Here is a 24,601-nt window from a genome sequence, read left to right on the forward strand (position 1 = left end):
CTGTTTGTTTGAGTGACTGACTGAACAAGAAGTAGGACTCAGTGAACTTGTAGGCTCTAAAGTTTTACATTGTTTTATTTTTAATGTAGTTTTTTTGTACATTAATTCTACATTTATATGTTCAACTTTCATGATAGATTGTATTCCAGTATTTGTATGAGGTGAATTGAAACATACTATTTCATTTGTTTTTTAGAGCACAAATATTTGTAATAAAAGATAAATATTAAGTAAGCACTGTACACTTTGTGTTCTGTGTTGTAATTGAAATCAATATATTTGAAAATATAGAGAATATCCAAAAATATTTAAATAAATGGTATTTATTATTAACAGTGCGATGAATCACAATTAACTTTTTTTAATCGCTTGACAGCCCTACCGAATAGGGAAGAGTTTTTACAAAAGCTTTATGCCAATGACTTGTTGTGTGACCTTGTTCAAGTATCAGAGGGGTAGCCGTGTTAGTCTGGATCTGTAAAAGCAGCAAAGAGTCCTGTGGCACCTTATAGACTAACAGATGTTTTGGAGCATGAGCTTTCGTGGGTGAATACCCACTTCGTCGGATGCATTGTTCAAGTAGGTTCACTGCTCTGTGATTCGGTTTCCCCATATGGAAACTGGGAATTATAATAATTACATACACTCCCAGGATGTGTTGTGAGGCCCAGTAATGTTTGTAAAACACATGGAGATCCTTGGACGAACAGGGTGGGAAGAGTCCAAAGTAACTCCCCTCTTCATGTAAATCCCTCCTAAAATCTCACTTCTTTTGTGATGCCCACAAGTTGTGAGTTCATAATAAGTAAATAATAATTAATAACAACAGTTAAAATGAACCTTAATCAATTTCATCTTCTGTATTTTCCACTGAGTTCTGTCTTCTGTATGTCAGTCTTTTAGACAGTAAGTTCACTGGGGGCAAGGATTGTATTTATCATTGCCTCTTGTACAACATTCAACACATTGTCAGGGGTAAGTATATAACAAAAATAATAATAAACTCTCTTGTACTAGGAATCAGAATTTCAGTGCAAATGAACTGTCAGCAAGTAGTAGTGTCAGCTCTGTGCCTTTTGGTACGTGTGAAAAGCTCAGTCTTTTGCCACTTAGGTCATCATCAATCCAGCACTGCTGTCTTATGCCCCAAACCCTCAATATCATACAGCTGACTTTTATCCTACCCCAGAAGGGAGAGAGTGAAGCAGAAAGCAGAGTGACAATACTGTTTGGTACTGCAGGGAAAAGGATGGAATTGAGCTGAAACGGGAAGAGACATTCAAGTACCGGTTCAAGAAGGATGGGAAAAAGCATTACCTGATCATTAATGAGTCAACCAAGGAGGACAGTGGGCACTACACCGTGAAGACCAATGGTGGGGAGTCAGTAGCTGAACTGATCATACAAGGTAAGTGTGAGGTCTGTACCTTGTGGGAACACCCTACACCTCCCATGTTCATCCTTATAATATGATGGTGGTATCTAATGCAAAGTTTGTCATGTCGGGTGTCTTCGGAAGGCTCATGATGTACTGAACATTGTTGTTATGGTAATGTTATCATAATCATTGTTATAGTAATGTTATAGGTTGTAATTACATGTATATATGTACGAGGCTGAAAATGTGTTCTCATGGCTTAAAGCAAGCCCAGGCAAAAACTCCCCAAGAGCAGGGGGGCAATTCACACCTCATCTGGGCGTGGATGGGACAAACCCAGCCCAGCCTCACAGGAACAAAGGACACTGGCCTAGGCAACAACAAAGGATCTGTTGGACTCTCAAGTGAGTCACCCCCCCTTCCTTTGTCAGTTTGGGACTGCAATGAGGTAATGCTCACCTGACTTGGAAGGGGTGGGGGGGCAGAGCCAAGAGGGAAGGAAGAACATGATAAAAGGGAGAGACGTTTGCTATGCTCTTCCTTTCTCTTCCACCTCCATCTACAGACATCACCACCAAGTGACTGAAGCGCTGATCAAAGGGGAGAGCCTGGCTGAAGGGCAACCAGCCAGCCTGTGGTGAGAAACATCTAAGTTTGTAGGGGCACTGAAAGTCTTAAGATCAGCTTAGAATGTGTTTTGCTTTTATTTCATTTGACTAAATCTGACTTGTTATGACTTATAAACACTTAAAATCTATCTTTGTAGTTAATAAATTTGTTTGTTTATTCTACCTGAAGCAGTGCTTTTGGTTTGAAGTGTGTCAGAGACTCCCCTTGGGATAACAAGACTGGTACATATCAATTTCTTTGTTAAATTGATTAATTTATATAAGCTTGCAGCATTCAGTAGGCATAACTAGACACTGCAAGATGGAGGTTCCTAGGGTTGTGTCTGGGACTAGAGATATTGGTTAATGTCATTTAGCTGCACAATCCAAGGAGCAGCTTACATGCCAGAGGCTGTGCGTGAACAACCCAGGAGTGGGGGTTCTCACAGCAGAGCAGGGTAGGGCTGGCTCCCAGAGTCAAGGATTGGAGTGACCTAGCAGATCACCGGTCCAGATAACACCAGGGGAACGTCACAGTAAATTACAGGCAATGCCAGATAATCAGGGAGGTTGAAATGTGGAAGAGGGCAGAAGGTAACCTTCTCCATAATGGGGTAAGTTAGTCCTTATGCCTGGAGAAAAATTAAACCGTAGCTGGGGAAATGACCACAGAGGCCTCAAGGAGACAGAAGACTGTTAGGTCTGTGTGCCGGATGTAATAGATATCACGACTGCAACAGGTGCCTGGCTACCAGTCCTGTTAAATCCTGCATACTGTTGATTTCTCTTCACATTTCACCTTTCAACAAACAGCATCCTCAGCCCTGGCTCCTTCTCTTCTTTAAAAGCAATATAAACATTTAACTGTACAAACCAATCTTTGACCTGTTGATGTTTGTGTTGCTTCCTTCCACAACTCACAACCCTAGAGAAGAAGCTGGAAGTGTACCAGAGTATCGCAGACCTGACAGTGAGGGCACGGGACCAGGCAGTCTTCAAGTGCGAAGTCTCCGATGAGAATGTGAAAGGAATCTGGTTGAAAAATGGGAAGGAGGTGATCCCAGATGAGAGGATAAAGATCTCTCATATTGGCAGGTGAGTCCTGCTTCAGAAAGCTTGGACAGGATTGGGTATGACACTAATGTCCTCTCTGGATAGTGATGAGGAAATGAATATAAGCCAGCTAATGGGAGGCAGTTGGAACCTTCCTCAGCACAATGAACATGTATCCAATTCCTCTCTTCTATGATCTGCCTGGGTGTGTGCACCACATGTACAGTACTGGCATGTATGTAATTCTGCAGGTGTGCATATAGTATGTTGGTCTATAACTGTACAATGGAGCATCAGCCCAGATTCTCAGCCTTTACTCTGCCTTTCATTTTTGGGGGAATTTAAATTGCCTAGAGACCACACTGATGGTCACTTTAGAATAGACATAATCAAACAGACTGATACATTAGATAAGGACAGACAGATATCAGTACCGAGAAGTAAATCTGTTTGTGTTAATTTACTACAGTTTTTAATATATATAGTATACACACACACACACACACTAAGATGAGTAAAATTTTCTAAATTGCCTAAATTACTAAGGCTGCCAAAGGATTGTTTTAATGTGCTGTCTGCTGAGTTTACAAGGACGGGGATGGTGAACAAGCCTGCACTTTCTTTGCCATAGTGTTGCTTGGGTTTACAATATACTTGAGAGGAAACTGGTTCTGTTTGCCCTAGCATGTTGATTTGATACTGGGAAGGTTATTAATGGCTTGCCGTGTGCTGCAGCCTAAATGCACTCACTCTCTGTAGCAGTGTACCTCCTGACTAAAGTTAAGAGAGTCACATGCTTGTGTATATTTTTCAGAATCCATAAGCTAACTATTGATGATGTAACCCCAGAAGATGAGGCCGACTATTCTTTTGTACCTGAAGGATTTGCTTACAACCTTTCTGCCAAACTCAGATTTTTGGGTGAGTGTTGTGGAATCTGGTTCCTAATATGTAATGGGAATACCACGAGCCTTCCAAAGAAGGAATTATCCATATATAAGGACTACAGGGAGCTGTGGGACCAAATCATTTAATTGATTACACCAGGAACCTGTATGGAGATTTCCCTTCCTGATGTATGAACATGGCACATGTAAATTCTCTCTGTGATAGTGCATCATCATTATTATTTGTATTGTAGAGCTCACAGCATGCTAGACACTTTAATACATAGGAAGAAATGGCCTCTGCCCAAAAGAGCTGACAGTCTAAGGACCAATCCTGCAAACATTTACATATATGAATAACTATTCATGTGAGTAATCCTACAGATGTCAGTGACCTGGATCATCCCATTTAGATCCTTGCACATGGAAGGAGCCTTGCACATAGATCTTTTATAGCAGTGGCTCTCAGCCTTTTCAGGCCACTGTGCCCCTTCAGGAGTCTGATTTGTCTTGCATACCCTCAAAGTTTCACCTCACTTAAAAACTACTTGCTTACTAAATCAGACATAAAAATACATAAGTGTCACAGCACACTATTACTGAAAAATTGCTTACTTTCTCATTTTTACCATATAATTATAAAATAAATCATTTGGAATATAAATATTGTACTTATATTTCAATGTATAGTCTATAGAGCAGTATAAACCAGTCACCATCTTTATGAAATTTTAGTTTGTACTGACTTCACTTGCGCTTTTTTTGTAGCCTGTTGTAAAACTAGGCAAATATCTAGATGAGTTGATGTGCCCCCGGAAGACCTCTCCATACCCCAAGGGGTACACGTACCCTTGGTTGAGAACCACTGCAGTATGGACAGGCGTTGGGGGTAGTCTCCTCCACTGCACTGTCCTTCCTTTCACCAGACCTCCAGAAAGGCCTCTCTGTGCATCCAGGATCTACACTGGGAGAGGGAGTGGAGTCTGGGCAGCCCATCAGATCTCACAGAGATTCCTCGAAAATGTTAATACAGTCCAATGCTGTATTATGTTTTTCGGTAGGGCTCAACTGAGGTATCCCATAAGCCTGGGGATCCCATAAGACCCTGGCAGTGTGGCTTCAATAGAGACGGGGGTGAGGAAGAACTGAAGCCAGTGTGGAGACAGGGCCTCCAAGCAGATGGCTCTGGCCTTTAACAGACCCCACTAGGATCCATCAGGTTTGGAGCAAGACCTGCAACCTCTCCTGTGTGAGGGAGGATCCCACCTAAACACGGGTGCAGGGAGATATTTCCTCCCCTCACCCCAAATATTTCCACCCCCAGAGCGCCTTTCCGTGTGGATTATGCTGGGAGGTTTTCTTCTTAATGTATGTGCAAAGTGCTTCAGGTGGCATGTGACCAGGATTCATCACCAAATTTGGTCTACTGATTGGATCATTATCTTTCCTGGCTTGGGCCGAATACTGATGGGGAGCACTGGGAGGTAATGACACAGCACAATTAGATGACTTGTGCAAGTAAAGTTACTCATGCAAAGTGTTTCCTGGGTTGAGAACTAAAGGATAAAACACAGAGAGAAAGGGATAGAAACGAACAAACAAAGTGATTAGGTTGAGGACTGGCACATTTAATATACATGTAAAATAGTTTCAAATTGTGCATAGCCACTCTTAGTTTCTTTTGTTTCTCTTTCAACCATTGCTTAGTTACAATCTCTACGTATTTTTAACCCTTGCATATACTATTGCTATTATTTTGTTTGGTTTTATCCTAAACATTTTCTAAACTTTTTTAAAAAGTTGCTTATTTTCTATTTTTATTTTTCTACATTGTTTATTTGTCCTTTTATATGGGCCTGATCCTGCAAACACAGACTATAGCTTTGATCCTGCAAAAACTTATTCATGGGTTACATTTACTTATGCACATAGTCCCACAGACTTCTATGGGTCTACGCACAAGTAAAGTTAAGTATGTGTGTGTTTGCAGGATTGGGGCTTTAAATCACTGCCAAGAGGCTAACACACGGGAGCAAAGTTATTCACTTGAAAAAGCCTTTGCAAGACCCAGCCCTATTCTATTTTCTGTATTATTATTTTCTTCTTGTTTTACCAAGCCAGTTTCCAATATATATATATTCACCCATTGATTTACATCCACTGAGAGATTAATTATATTACTTGTTTTTAAATTATGTTTGGTCTGCTGATTACACGAAATTTAGCTATTTTCAGATCCATTTTTTTCCCCTTTCCAGAGATCAAGATTGATTTTGTGCCAAGACAAGGTAAAAACAATGTTCATTATTGGATCATGTGAGTAACATCTGAACAAGTCGTCTTGCATGCTTTTCAGTAGTTGAACCTCTTAAATTTTTAACATAACATCTGAGAAATGCCTCCCTTTTTCTGCAAAACATTCAAACCATGTTGAAAAATATTTGATTTTCTCCACTTTCGTTACAGAACCCCCCAAAATCCATCTAGACTTCATGGGTCAAGCAGCCCCTGACACTATTGTTGTGGTGGCTGGGAACAAACTTAGATTGGACGTTCCCATATCGGGAGATCCAATACCCACTGTCATCTGGCAGAAAGTAAACAAGGTAATGTGTAGTCTGACAATGTGGCTAAGGCAAAGAGGTCATACCAAGGAATTTCTTCTCTTTTTCACATATGATTTGAATTTCCAATTCATACCTAAAAAACTTTTCCATATCCCCCCAAATGTAGAGTTTCTAAACAAAGAAATTTCTAAAACAGCAGCTAGGCAGCCCCTGGTGATTTAGTTGATTTTGCTGTAGTCTTCTTGAACAGTGTTCTTTTTCTGAAGTGTTTATTTTCAGCACGGGGAAAACAAAAGGAAGGAAGTAGATATGTATGGTAGCCTTTCTGCCCTTCTTTCTCTATTGCACATCAGCATAGTATCTGTATGCCTAGGGAGAGGGCTGCCACTATTAGATTACTGTCTTCTCACATGAAACAAGCAAACATGGCCCTCCTCACCACCCCTGCCTCACTGGAAGGAAATGTTCTACAGTCTCTCCTTTCTCATCCCAAGTTCTTTTGGTCAGTTTGTGAACAAATGGTACTTTCAACATCCTACTGAATGTCTAAAAAGCAGTAGACTCATCTATACCAGCAGCCAGTTCTGTTGGCATTCTGCCAATTTAGACTTAGTGAATTTAAAGGATAACTCCTATTTTACCTGGTTGTTGGAGCAATTGCAGGAGGCCAAAATAGAGGAGTATAAAGTAATACTGCAGTCAATGGTACTTACTCCTTTTATGGTATTTGCTGAACTTTTTAGACTTTTCAATCTCTCTTCTTTAAGAGTGAAATGCTACTTCTTACTGCCAGATAAATGTTCTTTTTTTTGTTGATAGCAAAAGGCTGACCTCTTGTGGCAGTCATGAATGCAGTAAAGACTAATTCCCAGCACCCACTCCTAAACAAATCATAATGTTTTACTTTGTAACCCAGAATTAGGAAATTTCGTTCAGTGACAAGATGGAGAGGGAATTCAATCTTCTGAAATATTATCTTCTGATCATCAGTCCACAAAAAAGTCCAGAAAACAGTTCCTAGAAGAAGTTTGCCTCTAAAAACATATGCAGACTTCATTATTATTTAAAATTAAACTTATTAATATTATCCCATAAAGGAAGCTAGGACCCAAACCAGTCTTACTCCTTCCCCCAGAATGGGCAAAGAGGTCCCATTTCTTCCCTGAGAACAGTAGAGCCAATGCAGCCCCACCCTCCCCCCTCAAGCCAAATGAGTTTGTGGAAGAAAATCTTCTGGGAGGGATTACCCAAAAAGTTTGCTTACTTTTTGCAAGAACAGAGTAAAGAAGCTGCAGCAGGGAACTTTGGTTGAGATATGAGACATGAGTAGATAAGTAAGGAAGACCGTGAAGGACAAGAAACTGAACTTTATGCAAAGGAAGCTGTTAGAGGTGTGGACTCACCCCTGTGGCGCCTCCTGCTGGTGACTTCCGGGAATTAGCTTGTTCCAGCTCCAGAGCACCCTCTGCAGGCTGGTGATCCGCCTGTCCTCTGCCCCCCCCAATGTCCTTCCCAGACCCGGTGCCCTTGTACCTGGGGTGCTGCTCCCTAGCAGTAATCCCCTCAGTCTTGAGGTCTCCCCTCCCTGGGGAACCCTTGCCCACTATCCCCACCTTGCCTCAGGATAAGGCTACTGCCAGTCATCATCTAGCCCCCACACCCTGGGGCAGACTGCAGTATCAGCCTACTCATCACTGGCAAGGTTGGGTTTGGACCTGCCTTGGCCTACCCCTGGGCTGCCCTCTGCAACCCCCAGTACCTGTGGCCTTGTGCTAGGCCACAGCCTGGGGCTTTCTAGGCTGGAGCTCCCCAGCTCCTCAGCCTTTCCCCAGCCCTGCTCCACTCAGGTACTCTATCTCTAGCTCCCTGCAGCCAGGCCCTTCTCTCTCTGAATGCAAAGAGAGACTGTCCCTGGGCCTCTGGCTCACAGTCTTTTATAGAGACCAGCTGGGCCTGACTGGGGCATGGCCCAGCTGTGGCTACTTCCCCAATCAGCTTAGTTTTTCCCTGCCACAGCCCTCTTCCTGGCTGTTTTAAGCCCTTCAGGGCAGGAGCAGGTGTCCACCCCACTACAGAAGCATGGGGACTAGTGGAGGAATTTAAAAAGGGCAGTAGCATAACTTCAGATTATCTAGTATGGCTGGTGTTAAAGGGATGAATTTATTCCTTTCCATAAAAGATGTTCATAAACCCAATACCCCACTGATACAGAAAGAATATTCTCTGTTTTGCAGAAATATATAAGCCCACTAACCTACTACTTTCATGGGACAGTGACTGAATCACATCTGTCTGTGGCATCTGATGCAAGGATCTCATAAATCTTTATTTATGAGGCTATGAAACTGGTCTTGCTGGTGTTTCCTTTAATTCTATCTCACTCTGGGAATGCATTGACAATTCTGGGGTTTTTTTATCAGTTAATTTCCTTCTCATTTTTGTTCATTCATTCTGATCTTCATTTTTGTCACATCTCCTATGCCAAGCAGCCAACATACCCTTCTCCTCTATGTCTCAGACAGCTTGATCAACTCTGCTCAATGAGATCTTTCTGACTCTTCATACAATCATAGAAGGGTAGGACTGGAAGGGACCTCAATAGGTCATCTAGTCCAGTCCCCTGCACTCAGGCAGGACAACGTAATAACCAGACCATTCCTGGCAGGTGTTTATCTCCCCTGTTCTTAAAAACCTCCAATGATGGAGATTCCACAACAGGCCTGCACAACTTGTAAAGCGGTGAGGGCCATATTACTCCAAAGAAAATAGCTGAGGGCCGAACCCCTGCTGGCTGCGCTGAAACACTCACCCCTCCCAGCCCTTCTGAGCCAAGCACTCCCCTGACCCCATCCACCTGCAGCCCTGACCCCCTAGCTCCGAGCCCAGCCCCTCTGAGCTGGACACCCCCTTGACCCCAGGCCCCGCAAGCTGCGGCTTGAGCCCAGGCCAGGTGCCCCTCCCCTCGCTTGCACTTACCGGCTCTGCCTTGTGCCCAGTGCTTCCCACCTCAGCAGCCCCAGAAGTGACGTACCCGCTGTATGCCAGGTGGGGGGAGTGGGAGATGGGGGAGCGGGAGACCGTTCGGGCGATCAGAGTGCAGTGTGCGCGCGGGGCTATGAGGTCGCCCTCCCCCCACCGGGCAGGAGCCGAACCCAGTCAGAATCACAGCTTCTGGGTTCGCCCCCTGCCCGGGGGGGAGCAACCTCACAGCCCCACACTCCGACCGCCCAGACGGTCAGAAGCACGAAGCTGTGAGGTTGCTCCCCCCAGGGCAGGGGGCGAACTCAGCAACCGCACTTCTGACCGTTAGGGCGGTCAGAGCGTGGCACGCAGGGCTGTAAAGTTGGGGCTCCCCCCCGGGCAGGGGGTGAACCCGGCAGCTCCCCCCGCCGCTTGCCCGTGGGCCGCACAGTAGGCCCACGTGGGCCGCATGCGGCCCGCGGGCCGCGTGTTGTGCAGGCCTGTTCCACAACCTCCCTGGGCAATTTGTTCCAGTGCTTAACTTCCCTGACAGAAAGTTTTTCCTAATGTCCAACCTGCACTGCCCTTGCTACAATTAAAGCCCATTGCTTCTTGTCCTATCCTCAGAGGTTAACAAGAACATATTTTCAACCTCCTCCTTGTAACAACCTTTTAATGTATTTGAAAACTGTTATCCTGTCCCACCTCAGACTAAACCCAATTTTTTCAATCATTCTTCATAGTCATGTTTTCTAAACTTTTAATAATTTTTGTTGGTCTCCTTTGGATTTTCTCCAGTTTGTCATCATCTTTCCTGAAATGTGGTGCCAAGAACTGGACACAATTCTCCAGCTGACGCCTAATCAGTGTGGAGTAGAGTGGAAGAATTACATCTCGTGTTTTGCTTACAACACTCCCTGCTAATATATCCCAGAATGATGTTTGTTTTTTTGCAACATTGTTATACTGTTGACTCATATTTAGCTTGTGATCCACGATCAGCTGCAGATCCCTTTCCACAGTACTCCTTCCTAGGCAGTCATTTCCCATTTTGTATTTGTGCATAGAATGTTCCTTGCTAAGTGGAGTACTTTGCATTTGTCCTTATTCAATTTCATCCTATTTACTTCAGACCATTTCTCTAGTTTGTCCAGATAATTTTGAATTTTAATCCTATTCTCTAAAACACTTGCAATCCCTTCCAGTATTGGTATTGTCCACAAACTTTATAAGTGTATTCTATAGCCATTATCTAAATCATTTATGAAGATATTGAGCAGAACTGGACCCTGGACCTATCCCCGAGGGACCCTGCTCAATATGCTCTTCCAGCTTGACTGTGAACTACTGATAAACTACTCTCTGGGAACGGTTTTCCAACCAGTTATGCACGCACCTTATAGTAGCTCCATCTAGGTTGCATTTCCCTAGTTTGCTTATGAGAAGGTCATGCGAGACAATATCAAAAGCATTACTACAGTCAAGATATACCATATCTACTGCTTTCCCTGTGTCCACAAGGCTTGTTACCTGTTAAATTAGGTTGGTTTGACATTATTTGTTCTTGACAAATCCATGTTGACTGTTACTTATGACCTTACTATCTTCTAGGTGTTTGCAAATAGATTGCTTGATTATTTGCTCCATTATCTTTCATGTATTTCTTTGCTCATCTAGAATAGCTGCCATGTGCTAAGCAATGCTGATTCCATGGATTCCCCAGACTCCAGCAGTGATTTAAGTAATGAGAGCAAGGTAAGTTCCTTACTATTTATACAAGCCCATAAATATATCTGGTGTATTTACAGATAAATGGTCCTGCCTAGAAGAGCTTAAAATTTAGAGTATATATGAACATAGTCATTAACATAATGGATCAGACCACCGTCCATCTAGGACAGTGCCCTGCCTCACAGTGGCAATTATCAGATGCTTCAGAGGGAGGCACAAGAAACCCCAGTGGACACTTATGGAATAACCTGTCTTTAGGGCAAGTTTCTTCCTAACCACCATTGCTTAGTGATGGACTTTTGCCCTGAAGCATGAGGGTTTACAACACTTATAAATATTTTTTTTAAATTCTGTTCTGCGTAACTCTGGATACCTAACCCCTTTTTGAATCTTACTAAAGATATCTAGGGGAAGAGATTAGTTGGATGCAAGAAGAGATGACAACAGGTAAAGTGATGGGAATGTGAAGGATGCACTACAAGATCATGAGGTTACCTGTTTACACATTAAGTCCCTTTTATCCTGCATGAATTTCTGTTACATTGGAGAATGTGTGGTAGTCAGTCAGAAGAATTATTTTGCTATTTGTATTACATTAGAACTCAGAGGCCTGGGTCAAGATTGGGACCCCATTGTTCTAGGCGCTATACATACACATAGGTCTTAGACAGTCCCTGTCCAAAGGAGCATAGAGTCTAAAAATACAAGGATGTGACACAGGAAAAGGAAAAGGATACAACAAAGTGGTGATGGTTATGCTTAGACACGTTAGCGCTGATTTACCCCCTTTTCCCTAAGCCGAAAAAAACAAAATGGAAGAACAGGCAAATGCTCAAAGTATTTTTAATTAAGTGTTTGTGTGTGTGGGGGGGGGGGGAATGATGTGGGCATCCAAGAGCCCTGAGGATGAGGTGGCAGTAACAAAAATGGAAGATGAGGGCCCTGACAAGGGTTTTAGTATTGTGGATAAAAACAAAAGGGCAAAAGTTCAGATCTTAGAAATGTTAAGGAGGAAGAAGCAACAAGATTTGGACACAGACAAAATGTGTGGGCCAAGGGAGAGAGAGGAGCAGAGGTATTGAGATATGCAATAGGGTCTTTTTAACTGCCCATGATGCTTACAGAGCTTTAAAAACCAATTTCTCCCCAAAGGAGAATGTTCTGAGCTATTAGTGGCTGCCCACTGATGTCCTGTTGTTCCTACAAAATAGAACCTTAAAATAGAATAAAACTTCATTGATAGCTTTTCAGTGATACTGGTAATGGTCGGCGTCAGAAAGACTTACATGTTGCTGCAGGCTCAGCATGTTTATGCAAATCCCTGTTCCTTTCATTCAGACACAGCACTAGGCTCTCCTGTTTCCACCCTAGATACAAATGACCACTTGCTGTTTTCAATACCCACAGCTTCTCTCTGAAACTGAAGGTAGAGTGCGTGTAGAGATGCATGAAGACCACTGTATCTTCATCATTGAAGGAGCAGAGAAATCAGATGAGGGGGTTTATAGAGTTACAGTAAAGAACCCAGCAGGAGAAGATAAGGCTGATATCACAGTAAAGGTTATTGGTAAGTGATGGACAGGAATAACCAGTCTCTGAAAAACTCGTGAGTTCAGTGGGATGGACCCATCCCCATTTCTGTAAACCTAAGAACAGCTCTGACTGTGAGTTCAAAAAGGTGAAAAATGACCATATGGGAAGAATATGTTTCATAAAACTTGACAGAAATGTTTTTCTAAGTAGCTTCCCTTGTATTCCCCATCTGGGAGGAGAAAGAATCATTCCTAATCATAAAAATTAGGTTATATGAATATCCTTCCCTTCCATTTCCCTACATTTCTGAATGTCAGTGATCTAGTCTCTTCTCTCAGTGGGGTTGATATGTCTATAGAATGAAATCACTTTTTGCCATTTTGTTGTGTGAGTTTTCTAACAGAAACGACTTTATTATATGTATGGTAAACAATTAATGGAATGAAGGGATATGTACATATGGTATAAGATATTAAAAAGGACTGGAATTATTTAGCCTACAAAGGAGAAGAGCTAGAGGGGAGTTTGACTGAAGTACTCTAGATTATGATGGGTGTTGTTAAAATCAGTTAGTTTCTTCTTTATATCCTGGCCTGCATTATCAGAACAAGGGCAAACTGAACAAATTTAGAAGTGATCAAAGGAAATGTTTTTTGCATGCCGTATTATAAACCTTTGTAGCTCATTGCTATATGAGGTCATCAGGACAAATACTATGATAGGATTTACAAAAGGGATAGGTTCTTTAAATTATTAATTTCTGTTCTTAAATAAGATAAGATAACATACATGCAGCGATTGTATTACACATACTAACTAACCTCACTTCCCAATCATGCCTGGCATCCCCTGGCTCTCTCTCCACGATATGAGCATTTCTTGGAGAGCACAAGAAGTTCAGTTTGAATCTGACTATTGTCTACATCAGTGCCTGGTCCAATCTGGTTTTGAAGACCCTAGATGTAATCTGGGCAAGGCCACCCTTTTCTGCACACAGCAGGCTCTAAATGAGGATAACTCACCAATCCTTGTGAAATGCAAGGACCTTGCAGATGTATTTGATAAAAATAATACTGATGCTCTGCCCCCGCATAGGTCCTATGACTGCCCCATAGACCTCCAGCTAGGGGCCAAAATCCCCTATGTGCGAAATTTATCCAATCAGAACCTGAACTCAGGTTCCTATGGGAGTATCTCGATGAAAATCTGGCAAAGAATTTTATCCGTCTGTGTCCCCCACTGCGGCCCCAATCCTGTTTTGTCAAAAAATTGATGGCACCCTGCACCTCTGCGTATACTATCGAACACTGAACAATATAACCATCAAAAATAAATATCCCTTGTCATTGATCAACAAAGAAATAGAAAGGGTCAGCTCAGCAAAAATTTCCACTAAAGCACCTATCACATGGTCTACATCCGAGAGAGCAATGAATGGAAAAATGACTTTTGTACTTAGTATGGGCTTTTTGAGTACTTCATGATGCCTTTTGGTCTCTGTAACATCTCTGCCATGTTCCAGCATTTGATTAAAGATATCTTCAGGGAGGTTCTGAACCAGTTTATCATAATCCATCTAGATGACATTCTTATTTTTTCAGAAAATCAAACCTTGCATCACCAGCATGACCAGGTGGTACCTGAATGTCTTTGAGCAAATGGCCTATATAGGAAGCCTGAGAAATGTGAATTTGATTGCACTGCTGTGGACATCTTGGGTTATACCATCTCTCTCAGTGGAATAAGTATGGATCCCAAAAAGGTTTCTGCAGTTTTGACTTGGGCAACTGCCAAGAGCATTTGTGATATCTGATGCTTTCTAGGATTCACCAGCTTCTACAGATAATTCATCCAAGGGTTCTCAAAAGTGGTGTTCCCAATTACCCAGCTGCTACAGAAGAACTCCCCTTTCAACTGGACACCAGAAGTCCAACTGGCTTTTGATTGGCTGACGAAAGCATTTACTTCTGCCCCTGTCTTAGTACACCAAGATGCATCTAAACCTTTTTGTTGTTGAAACAGATGCTTCTAGTTACGCAATCAGGGTAGTATTATCTCAGTGATGTGGTCCTCAAATGACCTCCACGTTTGTGCCTTTTATTCTAGGAAATAGACACCTGAGGAACAAAATTACCAAATGTACAATAAGGAATTACTGGCCATCAGGGCTGCACTTCAGGAGTGGCATCACCATCTAGAAGGTGCGCGCTTTCCAGTCAACATGTTCACAGATCATAAAACATCTCTGAATGCCACAGCCTGCAACCAATGTCAAATATGTTGGTCCCTCTTCCTTACTAGATTTAACTTCACCCTGATCTACTGGCCCAGAACCCGAAATGGTGAACTCAGTGCATTATCCTGCAAGGGAGGGTACCTTGATAAAGGGGATAATGCTCTCGAACCTGCCACTATATTGAAAGCCCTGCTATTTTGTGAATGTACTCCAACATTGATCTTTTGGCCTTGTAAAGTCCTCACTGGTCAGTGATCTGCTTTCAGTTAAATAGATGTCAGCCAAACTTTTCAGTCAAAAACGAGTTACTCTGGTTCAAGGATTGCCTGGATCACCCCATCTAGCTGTACTCTGGCTACGCCACAATTCCCTGCTGGCAGGCTACTTTGGGTACTGGAAGACAAAGAAGCTGATTTCTCGCAATTTTTCGTGGCCAAAACTATTCTCCTCCATCAAAGCTTCCTGTGAGACATGCAGCTGGATGAAGATCCCCCTGCCAAGCCTCTGGGTGTCCTGATCCCACTTCCACCCCTATCTCCACCTGGGGCCTTGATATCATAGAATCATAGAAGATTAGGGTTGGAAGAGACCTCAGAAGTCATCTAGTCCAACACCCTGCTCAAAGCAGGACCAACACCAACTAAATCATCCTAGCCAGGGCTTTGTCAAGCCAGGCCTTAAAAACCCCTAAGGATGGAGATTCCACCACTTCCCTACATAACTATTCCAGTGCTTCACCACCCTCCTAGTGAAAAAGTTTTTCCTAATATTCAACCTAGGCCTTTCCCACTGCAACTTGAGACCACTCCTCCTTGTTCTGTTATCTGCCACCACTGAGAACAGACTAGCTTCCTCCTCTTTGGAACCCCCCTTCATGCAGTTGAAAGCTACTATCAAATTCCCCTCACACTTTTCTCTTATGCAGACAAAATAAGCTCAGTTCCCTCAGCCTCTCCTTATAAGTCATGTGCCCCAACCCCCTAATCATTTTCATTGCCCTCCACTGAACTCTCTCTAATTTGTCCACATCCTTTCTGTGATGGGGGGCCAAAAACTGGATGCATTACTCCAGATGTAGCCTCTCCAGTGCCAAATAGAGGGGAATAATCACTTCTCTCGATCTGCTGGCAATGCTCCTTCTAATGCAGCCCAATATGCCGTTCGCCTTCTTGGCAAAAAGGGCACACTATTGACTCATATCCAGCTTCTTGTCCACTGTAATCCCCAGGTCCTTTTTTACAGACCTGCCGTTTAGCCAGTCAGTCCCCAGCCTGTAGCAGCGCATGGGATTCTTCCATCTTAAGTGCAGGATTCTGCACTTGTCCTTGTTGAACCTTATCAGATTTCTTTTGGCCCAGTCCTCCAATTTGTCTAGGTTACTCTGGACCCTAGCCCTACCCTCCAGCTTATCTATCTCTTCCCCCAACTTAGTGTCATCCGCGAACTTTCTGAGGGTGCAACCCATCCCATCATCTAGATCATTAATTAAGATGTTGAACAAAACCGGCCCCAGGACCAACCCCTGGGGCACTCCGCTTGATATCGGCTGCCAACTAGACATTGAGTCATTGATCACTACCTGTTGAGCCCGACGATCTAGCCAGCTTTCTATCCACCATATAGTCCAATCCATACTTCTTTAACTTGCTGACAAGAATACTGTGGGAGACTGTATCAGAAGCTTTGCTTAAGTCATGATATATCACCTCTGTCCAACGCTTTCCCCATATACACAAAGCCAGTTATCTCATCATAGAAGGCATTCAGATTGGTCAGGCATGACTTGCCTTTGGTGAATCCATGTTGACTGTTCCTGTTCAACGTCCTCTCCTCCAAGTGCTTCAAAATGGATTCCTTGAGGACCTGCTCCATGATTTTTCCAGAGACTGAGGTGAGGCTGTCTGGTCTGTAGTTCCCTGGATTCTCCTTCTTCCCTTTTTTAAAGATGGACACTACATTAGCCTTTTTCCAGTAGTCTGGAACCTCCTCCAATTGCCACAAGTTTTCAAAGATAATGGCCAATGGTTCTGAATCACAGCCGCCAATTCCCTCAGCACCCTCGGATGCATTAGATCTGGACCTATGGACTTCTGCATGTCCAGTTTTTCTAAATAGTCCTTAACCTGTTCTTTCACCACTGAGGGCTGCTCACCTCCTCCCCATACTGTGTTGCTCAGTCCAGCAGTCTGGGAGCTGACCTTGTCTGTGAAGACTGAGGCAAAAAAAGCATTGTGTACTTCTTCTTTTTCCACATCATTCGTCACTAGGTTGCCTCCCCCATTCAGTAAGGGTCCCACACTTTCCCTGACCTTCCTCTTGTTGCTAACATACCTGTAGAGACCCTTCTTGTTACCCTTCACATCTCTTGCTAGCTGCAACTCCAATTATGCTTTGACCTTCCTGATTACACCCCTGCAGGTTCAAGCAATATTTTTATACTCCTGCCTAGTCATCTGTCCAAGTTTCCACTTCTTGTAAGCCTCCTTTTTGTGTTTAAGCTCACCGAAGATTTCTCTGTTAAGCCAAGATGGTCACCTGTCATATTTCCTATTCTCTCTGCACATCGGGATGGTTTGTTCCTGCGCCCTCAATAAGGCTTCTTTAAAATACAGCCAGCTCTCCTGGACTCCTTTCCCCCTCATATTAGCCTCTCAGGGGATCCTGCCCATCAGTTCCCTGTGGGAGTCAAAGTCTGCTTTTCTGAAGTTCACTGTCTGTATTCTGTAGCTCTCCTTTCTTCCTTTTGTCAGGATCCTGAACTCGACCATCTCATGGTCACTGCTGCCCAGGCTGCCACCCACTTCTACTTCTCCTACCAATTCTTCCCTGTTTGTGAGCAGCAGGTCAAGAGGAGAATGGCCCCTAGTTGGTTCCTCCAGCACTTGCACCAGGAAGTTGTCCCCAACACTCTCCAAAAACTTCCTGGATTGTCTGTGCATTGCTGTATTCCTCTCTCAGCAGATGTCAGGCTGATTGAAGTCCCCCCTGAGAACCAGGGTCTGCGATCTGGAAACTTCTGTTAGTTGTCCAAAGAAAGCCTCGTCTACCTCATCTTTCTCGTCTGGTGGTCTATAGCTGACACCCACCACGACATCACCCTCATTGCTCTCACCTCTAAACTTAACCCCAAAACTCTCAACAGGCTTCTCTCCAGTTTCATACTGGAGCTCTGAGCAATCATACTGCTCCCTTACATACAGTGCAACTCCTCCACCATTTCTCCCACACCTGTCCTTCCTGAAGTGTATACCCATCCACAACAGCGCTCCAGTCATGTGAGTTACCCCGCCAAGTCTCTGTTATTGCAATCATATCACAGTTCCTTGACTGTGCCAGGACTTCCAATTCTTCCTGTTTGTTTCCCAGGCTTCTTGCGTTCATGTACAGGCACCTACGAGAACTAGCCGATTGCCATACTTTCTCAGTATGAATCAAGAGGCTTCCCCTGGTGCACCCTCCTCCTTGTGTTTCCTCCTGGCAGGGCCAGCTCTAGGCACCAGCGTCCCAAGCATGTGCTTGGGGAAGCACTTCTGAAGGGGCAGCATTCCAGCCCTTTGGGACGGCACCTTTGCTTCGGCGGTGGCATTCCAGGTTTTTTGTTTTGTTTTTTTTTGCTTGAGGTGGCAAAAAACCAAGAGCCAGCCCTACTTCCTGGTATCCCACTTCCTCATTTACCTTACCAGGGCTTAGCTCACCATCCCCTGGCAAACCTAATTTAAAGCTCTCCTCACTAGGTTAGCAAGCATGCCTGCAAAGATGCTCTTCCCTCTCTTTGTTAGGTGGATACCATCTCTTCCTAGCAATCCTTCCTGGAACCACATCCCATGGTCGAAGAATCCAAAGCCTTCTCTCCGACACCACCTGAGCAACCACGCATTTACCTCCACAATTTAATGGTCCCTACCTGGGCCTTTTCCTTCAACAGGGAGGATGGACGAGAACACAACTTGCGTCTCAAATTCCTTTATCCTTCTTCCCAGAGCCACGTCGTCTGCAGTGACCTGCTCAAAGTCATTCTTGGCAGTATCATTGGTGCCCACATGGAGAAGTAGGAAGGGGTAGAGGTTAAATCAATAAATAGATTTAATCACTGACTGTCCCACTTCTCAGGGCTGCACAGCTATAGTGATCATCATCAACCTCCACACCAAAATGGTGCACTTTTTGCCTTGTCAGAAGATCCGCACTGCACAAGCAATGGATCACTTATTTTTCAACCACATCTTCAAGCTCCATGGGTTACCAACTGACATTACACCGAATTGTGGGCCACAATTTGTCTCCCATTTTTGGAGAGAATTGTTCAAACTCCTGGAAGTCACCCTACACATTTCCTCTGCCTACCACCCCCAGATGGATGGACAAACAGAACGGATAATTTCTAGGAAAATTCTAGAAAAATGTCTTCACTGCTTCATCAACATGATTGGATCAGGCTCTTGCCTTTTGCCGAGTTTGCTTACAATAACTCCGATCACAAATCAACCTGCCAAAGTCCCTTCTATTTCAATTATTGCTAGCCCTGATTTCATCCGTCTGTACGGCCAGCCTCCCATGACCCTGTGGCCTCCAATTTGGCTGAACATCTCCACTGCATTCAAGAGGAATTAAAATCACACAAACTCAGCCAAAGAGGACTACAAACAACACACTGACATTCATCAACAGGATATGGCTCTCAACTCAGCACTTTGACACCTCACGACCCTCAAGGAAACTAAACTACTGTTACCTTGGCTCATTCCAGATCATTCAACAGATTAACCTGGTGACCTTCAAGCTCCAGCTACTGCGTACCATGAAGACATCCAGTATTCCATGTTTTCTTGTTAAAAATATGTGGATAACTTCTTTCCTAGATACACACAACCACCTCCATTCCCAATCTCAATTCAGGAACAGGAAGAATATGAGGTGAGACAGAACCTAGCCTCTACACTCCTCTAAGGACTGGAAGGGAATGGCCCAGCTGATTGTTCATGGGAACCAGCCTGTAACATACATGCACCCGATGTGCTTCATGAATTCTATCAATTGCACCCAAACAAGTTGGGTCCAAAGGCATTAGGGAGGTGACTTCGGGGGGGGTGGGGGACGACACAGTAATGTAAGGTGGTAAGTCACTCTTGTATTGGGCAGGTATATAAACTCCACAGGAGGAACAGTAATTCAGTCAGCTCAACATCACTCCAGGACTTGCAACTCTCTCCTGCCTGACAATGGTAACCGACTCCCCAAGCTTTAGCCTCTCCAGCCTTGCTCTTGCTTCAGCCCTTTTCCTAATCCTGCTCTTGCTCATGTCCTGTTCCAGCCTTGCTCTCACTCCAGCCTTGCTTCAACCCCGCTTTGGACTCCTCATTCCAGCTCTAACCCCTGGCTCTGACCACTAGGCTTAACTGTCACGGCTCCAGCAACTAGGCCTGATTATCCCCATCATGGTGTCTGACACAGAAGACCCAAGAAATGGGAGCCATGTCAGATTTTCTCATTTCCTAACAGGTGGAATTTAGGCACGATACTCCTGGGGGAATTCTGCGCCAAAAAATTAAAAATTCTACGTACAATATTTTAAAATTCTGCAAAAGTCTGCATATTTTATTTGTCAAAATAACACAATATAATCACACCAGCTACAATTATTTTGTTAATTTTATTTCAAAATATGTTTGTCAGTAAGTATCTCTGTAATAATAGAGACAACAAAAAAGATTCAGGAAATGTTTTTTGACATTACTGCCTTACTGGGCATATTAATATAGAACTTTGAGTAATAATTCATTTAAACTACAATACAGAAATGCATTTCCTGAATCCCACAGAAGCAGTGCAAAGGCTTGCAGGAGTCAGAGGTAATGGAGGAGCTGAGGGAGAGGAAAGTAATTGCTGGGAAGAAGGCTGGGAGTGAACCTGGAGGGCTGTTGGGTGTGGGTGGAAGAAGAATGGAACAGGTTTTTTTTGCAGGGGAGAGATTGTTAGGGAGTTGGGGAGCCTCCTCCATGCAGACCCTGGCTGACCCACAGCCTCTCCAATTCAGTCAGGCACATCTGCCCCTGTCCCCATGTGTCCCTGCATCCCCACTCAGCCACCCCACCTCCTCCCCACATGGCCCTGCACCCCCACTCCCATTCAGTCCCTGCCCTAGTCTGTCCTCCCCACTAGCCCTTTTCAACCCAGTCTATGTGACCCCCCAGCAGCCCCATGTTCCCTGCTCTGTTTGTCCCCTTCCATATCCCATGCGTTCTCACCTGTCCCCATGGGCAGTGCTCTGTGAGGAACCCACAGCTGCAGACTGCTATGGCTGGTGAGCCGGCTGCCCTTTGTTCTGGCACCACAGCAGCCCCTGGTGGGTGAAAGGTGTAACTGCAGCTCTCTCCGGCAGAGAAAAAAAATTGTGGGGGACAGAAATTCTGTGCATGTGCAGTGGTGTAGAATTCCCCCAGAAGTAGCAATGGACAGCCTCTCTCTGCAACAGCTCCCTCTGCCTGCCAAATTATGGAACAACGATGCATCTCAGGATTGCACCTATCCTGCAGGCCAGGGGAAAAATGTAGCTGTCAAAACCTTGGTGGGGGGTGGGCAGATTATACAGACTGCTATACAGCTAAAATTTTCTATTTCACAAAGATGTGTCTATGTATGTATAGATTAAGAAATATGAATAATCAAACATAATTTAAAGTAAAAGCAACCTAACCTAGAAGCATCAAAGAGCAGGGCTCAGTCTGGACTGAAGTAATGACTTATACTGTATCTGGTGCTTAGATGCTACAGATCTAGATCTGTGCATTAGAAATACCACAGACAGACAGTGTCTTCAAAATGAAGGAGGAGGGATCTCTCAATAGGTTTGATTTGGTTGTGCAGATATCCTTTAGATATATAATGTGGAAAAATGCTAAACAAAAATGTTTATCAACATAGCTGATGGCAAAGGTAACAATTTTGATACTCCCTCTCTCATACAATCTTCAGATGTTCCTGATCCTCCAGAGGCTCCCAAGATCGTCAACATTGGAGAGGATTACTGCACAGTGCAGTGGCAACCCCCTAAATATGATGGAGGACAACCAATACTGGGTAAGAGTTGCTAAAAAGACGGAGTCCTCAGCGGACTCATCTATACCAGTTACTGGCCCTTTAAAATGAGACCTGGGGACCTTTATCAGCCTGTTCATACAGAAATCAGAGATGCCAACTCTTAAAACTGAGAGATGCACATGACTCATTCTCAAGCTATCAGAATCCTGGCCCTTTAATATTAGGGGCAGAGTGCCCTGTATCTGCCCCATCTAAATCAGGGACACGTTTCACTGACAGAGTTAAGCCTGTGTTTGGACAAGGGCACAAATGGGAATGCCTAGTGTTAAGGCAGAAGGAAACTAAAGTTAGACATTCCCATTCCAGACTCTGAAACTTTGCTGAAGTCTATAGGGTCTTGACTTGCTTGAGTTTACTTGTTTCAGTACAGTCCAACCTTTATGAAGCCTTATGAGAAGCACTGGAGCTATGGATGATCTACTATATTCCTCCCTTTTAACTCCTTGTTCTATATTCTAGGAGAGTAGAGCTTGTATTAGATCTTCGTTTTTTCCCAAAAGAAAGGAGTAACTTCTATAGGAGTCACTTGTACCCTGTGCAAGAATAATAGGACCTGCAAAGTGTCCACTCCAGCCACCAAGGAGTTAATAGCTTAAACTATTAGATGTGAAGGAATAAACCAGTGGTTGCCATGTTGCTGTTTTCAAAAGCTCACAAAACAGTTTGAAAAGGTCATGCCAATGGTTCAGTTATGTGGAGGTCTTTTGGGTTGGGTCGGGTCACTTAAGTATTATTTTCAATCCCTAATGAAAGTTTTAGCCAATATCATGTCAAGGATTTTGCTATCAGCAGAACTAGAACAAAAACTGCAAATACTATGTTTAGTAACAGTTAAGGTTGCAGCAGAATTCACTCCTTTCACTGAAACCCTTAAAAGTATGAAAATAAGAAGTTAAGGGGAAAGGCTTGTGCATTCCCTTTCATCTTCATATTGCCCATAACGTTATCTTTGATGCATTTCAACACTCCATAAGGATTTCATGTCCATCTCCAATAGATAACAAAAAGAAATACAACTTCATTAAAATTACACTCTCTAGCACAGGGGTAGGCAACCTATGGCACGGGTGCCGAAGGCGGCACACGAGCTGATTTTCAGTGGCACTCACACTGGCCACCAGTCCAGGGGGCTCTACATTTTAATTTAATTTTGAATGAAGCTTCTTAAACATTCTGAAACCTTATTTACTTTACATACAACCATAGTTTAGTTATATATTATTAACATAGAAAGAGACCTTCTAAAAAGGTTAAAATGTATGACTGGCACACAAAACCTTAAATTAGAGTGAATAAATGAAGACTTGGCACACCACTTCTGAAAGGCTGCTAACCCCTGATATAGACAAAACTGCTAGTGTAATACCAGATCCAATAAAAAACATATTACATCACCCACCTTGTCTCTGTAATATCCTGGGACTGAAACGGCTATGGCTACACTGCATAGTGTAATATAGGCGCACACATCCTGCAGCTGCTACTGGTTGTATCCAATTTTCAGAAGTCCAGAGAAGACTTTGGAGGGTTTTAGAAGCGAGTGATGACACAGACTTCTTCACAGAGGTTCCTTCCAGCTGATAGATTATGTAATCAGTTCTAAACATGGAGGGTTTCTCAGGGTGTACTTACTTTCAGTAACTTTTAAATGGGGATAAAATATTAAAAACTTCTATATGGGGATAAAACAAATAATTTTCTGATGTACACCACAGTCTCTCTCACTCTTCAGGAGGATCAATGTAGGCAGGAGCAGCTTCAGCAACACAGTTTCTCCCTCTGATTCCCAGGCACATTCTGCTCCATTTATCCCTGACTGTAGGAAGCTATCCACTGTTGTACATCAAAACTATAAAAAACCTAGGAAATTAGTAAACAAAAACTACAGTGATAGTAGTATCAGTGACCTCAACAGTGCTAAGGCAGAATAACTTTCCAAACACATGGAAAGCATGCCAGTCAAACTGCTGATCTATTGATATAAAAGCATATGAGGTCACTTAAGGTTTTGTGCTAGAGCAGGGGTCGGCAACCTTTCAGAAGTGATGTGCCGAGTCTTCATTTATTCACTCTAATTTAAGGTTCCGCGTGCCAGTCATACATTTTAACGTTTTTAGAAGGTCTCTTTCTATAAGTTTATAATTTATAACTACACTATTGTTGTATGTAAAGTAAATAAGGTTTTTAAATGTTTAAGAAGCTTCATTTAAAATTAAATTAAAATGCAGAGCCCCTCGGACCGGTGGCCAGGACCTGGGCAGTGTGAGTGCCACTGAAAATCAGCTTGCGTGCCGCCTTTGGCACGCGTGCCATAGGTTGCCTACTCCTGCTCTATAGGATAAACCATGACCCTCTCCAAAAGCCAGGGATAGAATCCAGGATTGCTGATCACCAGTATTCTACTGCTGACTAGTATACCTACCCTTAGAGACCTGAGTTCTGAGCCTGCGGTGGCCTTGCATAAGCTCTCAGGGAGGGAAGTCTTCAGCAGCGATTCCCTAACCATCTTCTAATTTGGAGTTCAAAGGGTTAGTCAACAATAAGTGTAT

At 43.5% G+C, this 24,601-nt stretch overlaps 1 protein-coding gene across 7 annotated transcripts in view; it reads left to right on the forward strand.

Annotated features, from left to right (window-relative positions):
* MYBPC3 (myosin binding protein C3) overlaps positions 1-24,601 on the forward strand; it is a 107,205-nt gene that overhangs the window by 40,634 nt on the left and 41,970 nt on the right. For all 7 annotated transcript variants that reach the window (XR_005597653.1, XM_039535133.1, XM_039535128.1 and 4 more), the window contains 8 exons: positions 1,242-1,408; positions 2,916-3,081; positions 3,854-3,960; positions 6,185-6,214; positions 6,393-6,532; positions 11,132-11,209; positions 12,593-12,752; positions 21,927-22,031. Coding sequence is in view for 6 of the 7 variants with exons in the window: in XM_039535133.1 (XP_039391067.1) it covers positions 1,242-1,408; positions 2,916-3,081; positions 3,854-3,960; positions 6,185-6,214; positions 6,393-6,532; positions 11,132-11,209; positions 12,593-12,752; positions 21,927-22,031 (953 nt within the window). In the remaining variant the exon portion in view is untranslated. The remainder of the gene's footprint in view (positions 1-1,241; positions 1,409-2,915; positions 3,082-3,853; positions 3,961-6,184; positions 6,215-6,392; positions 6,533-11,131; positions 11,210-12,592; positions 12,753-21,926; positions 22,032-24,601) is intronic.

The sequence above is a fragment of the Mauremys reevesii genome, linkage group 4, assembly GCF_016161935.1.
Source record: "Mauremys reevesii isolate NIE-2019 linkage group 4, ASM1616193v1, whole genome shotgun sequence".
Lineage (NCBI taxonomy): Eukaryota > Metazoa > Chordata > Testudines > Geoemydidae > Mauremys > Mauremys reevesii.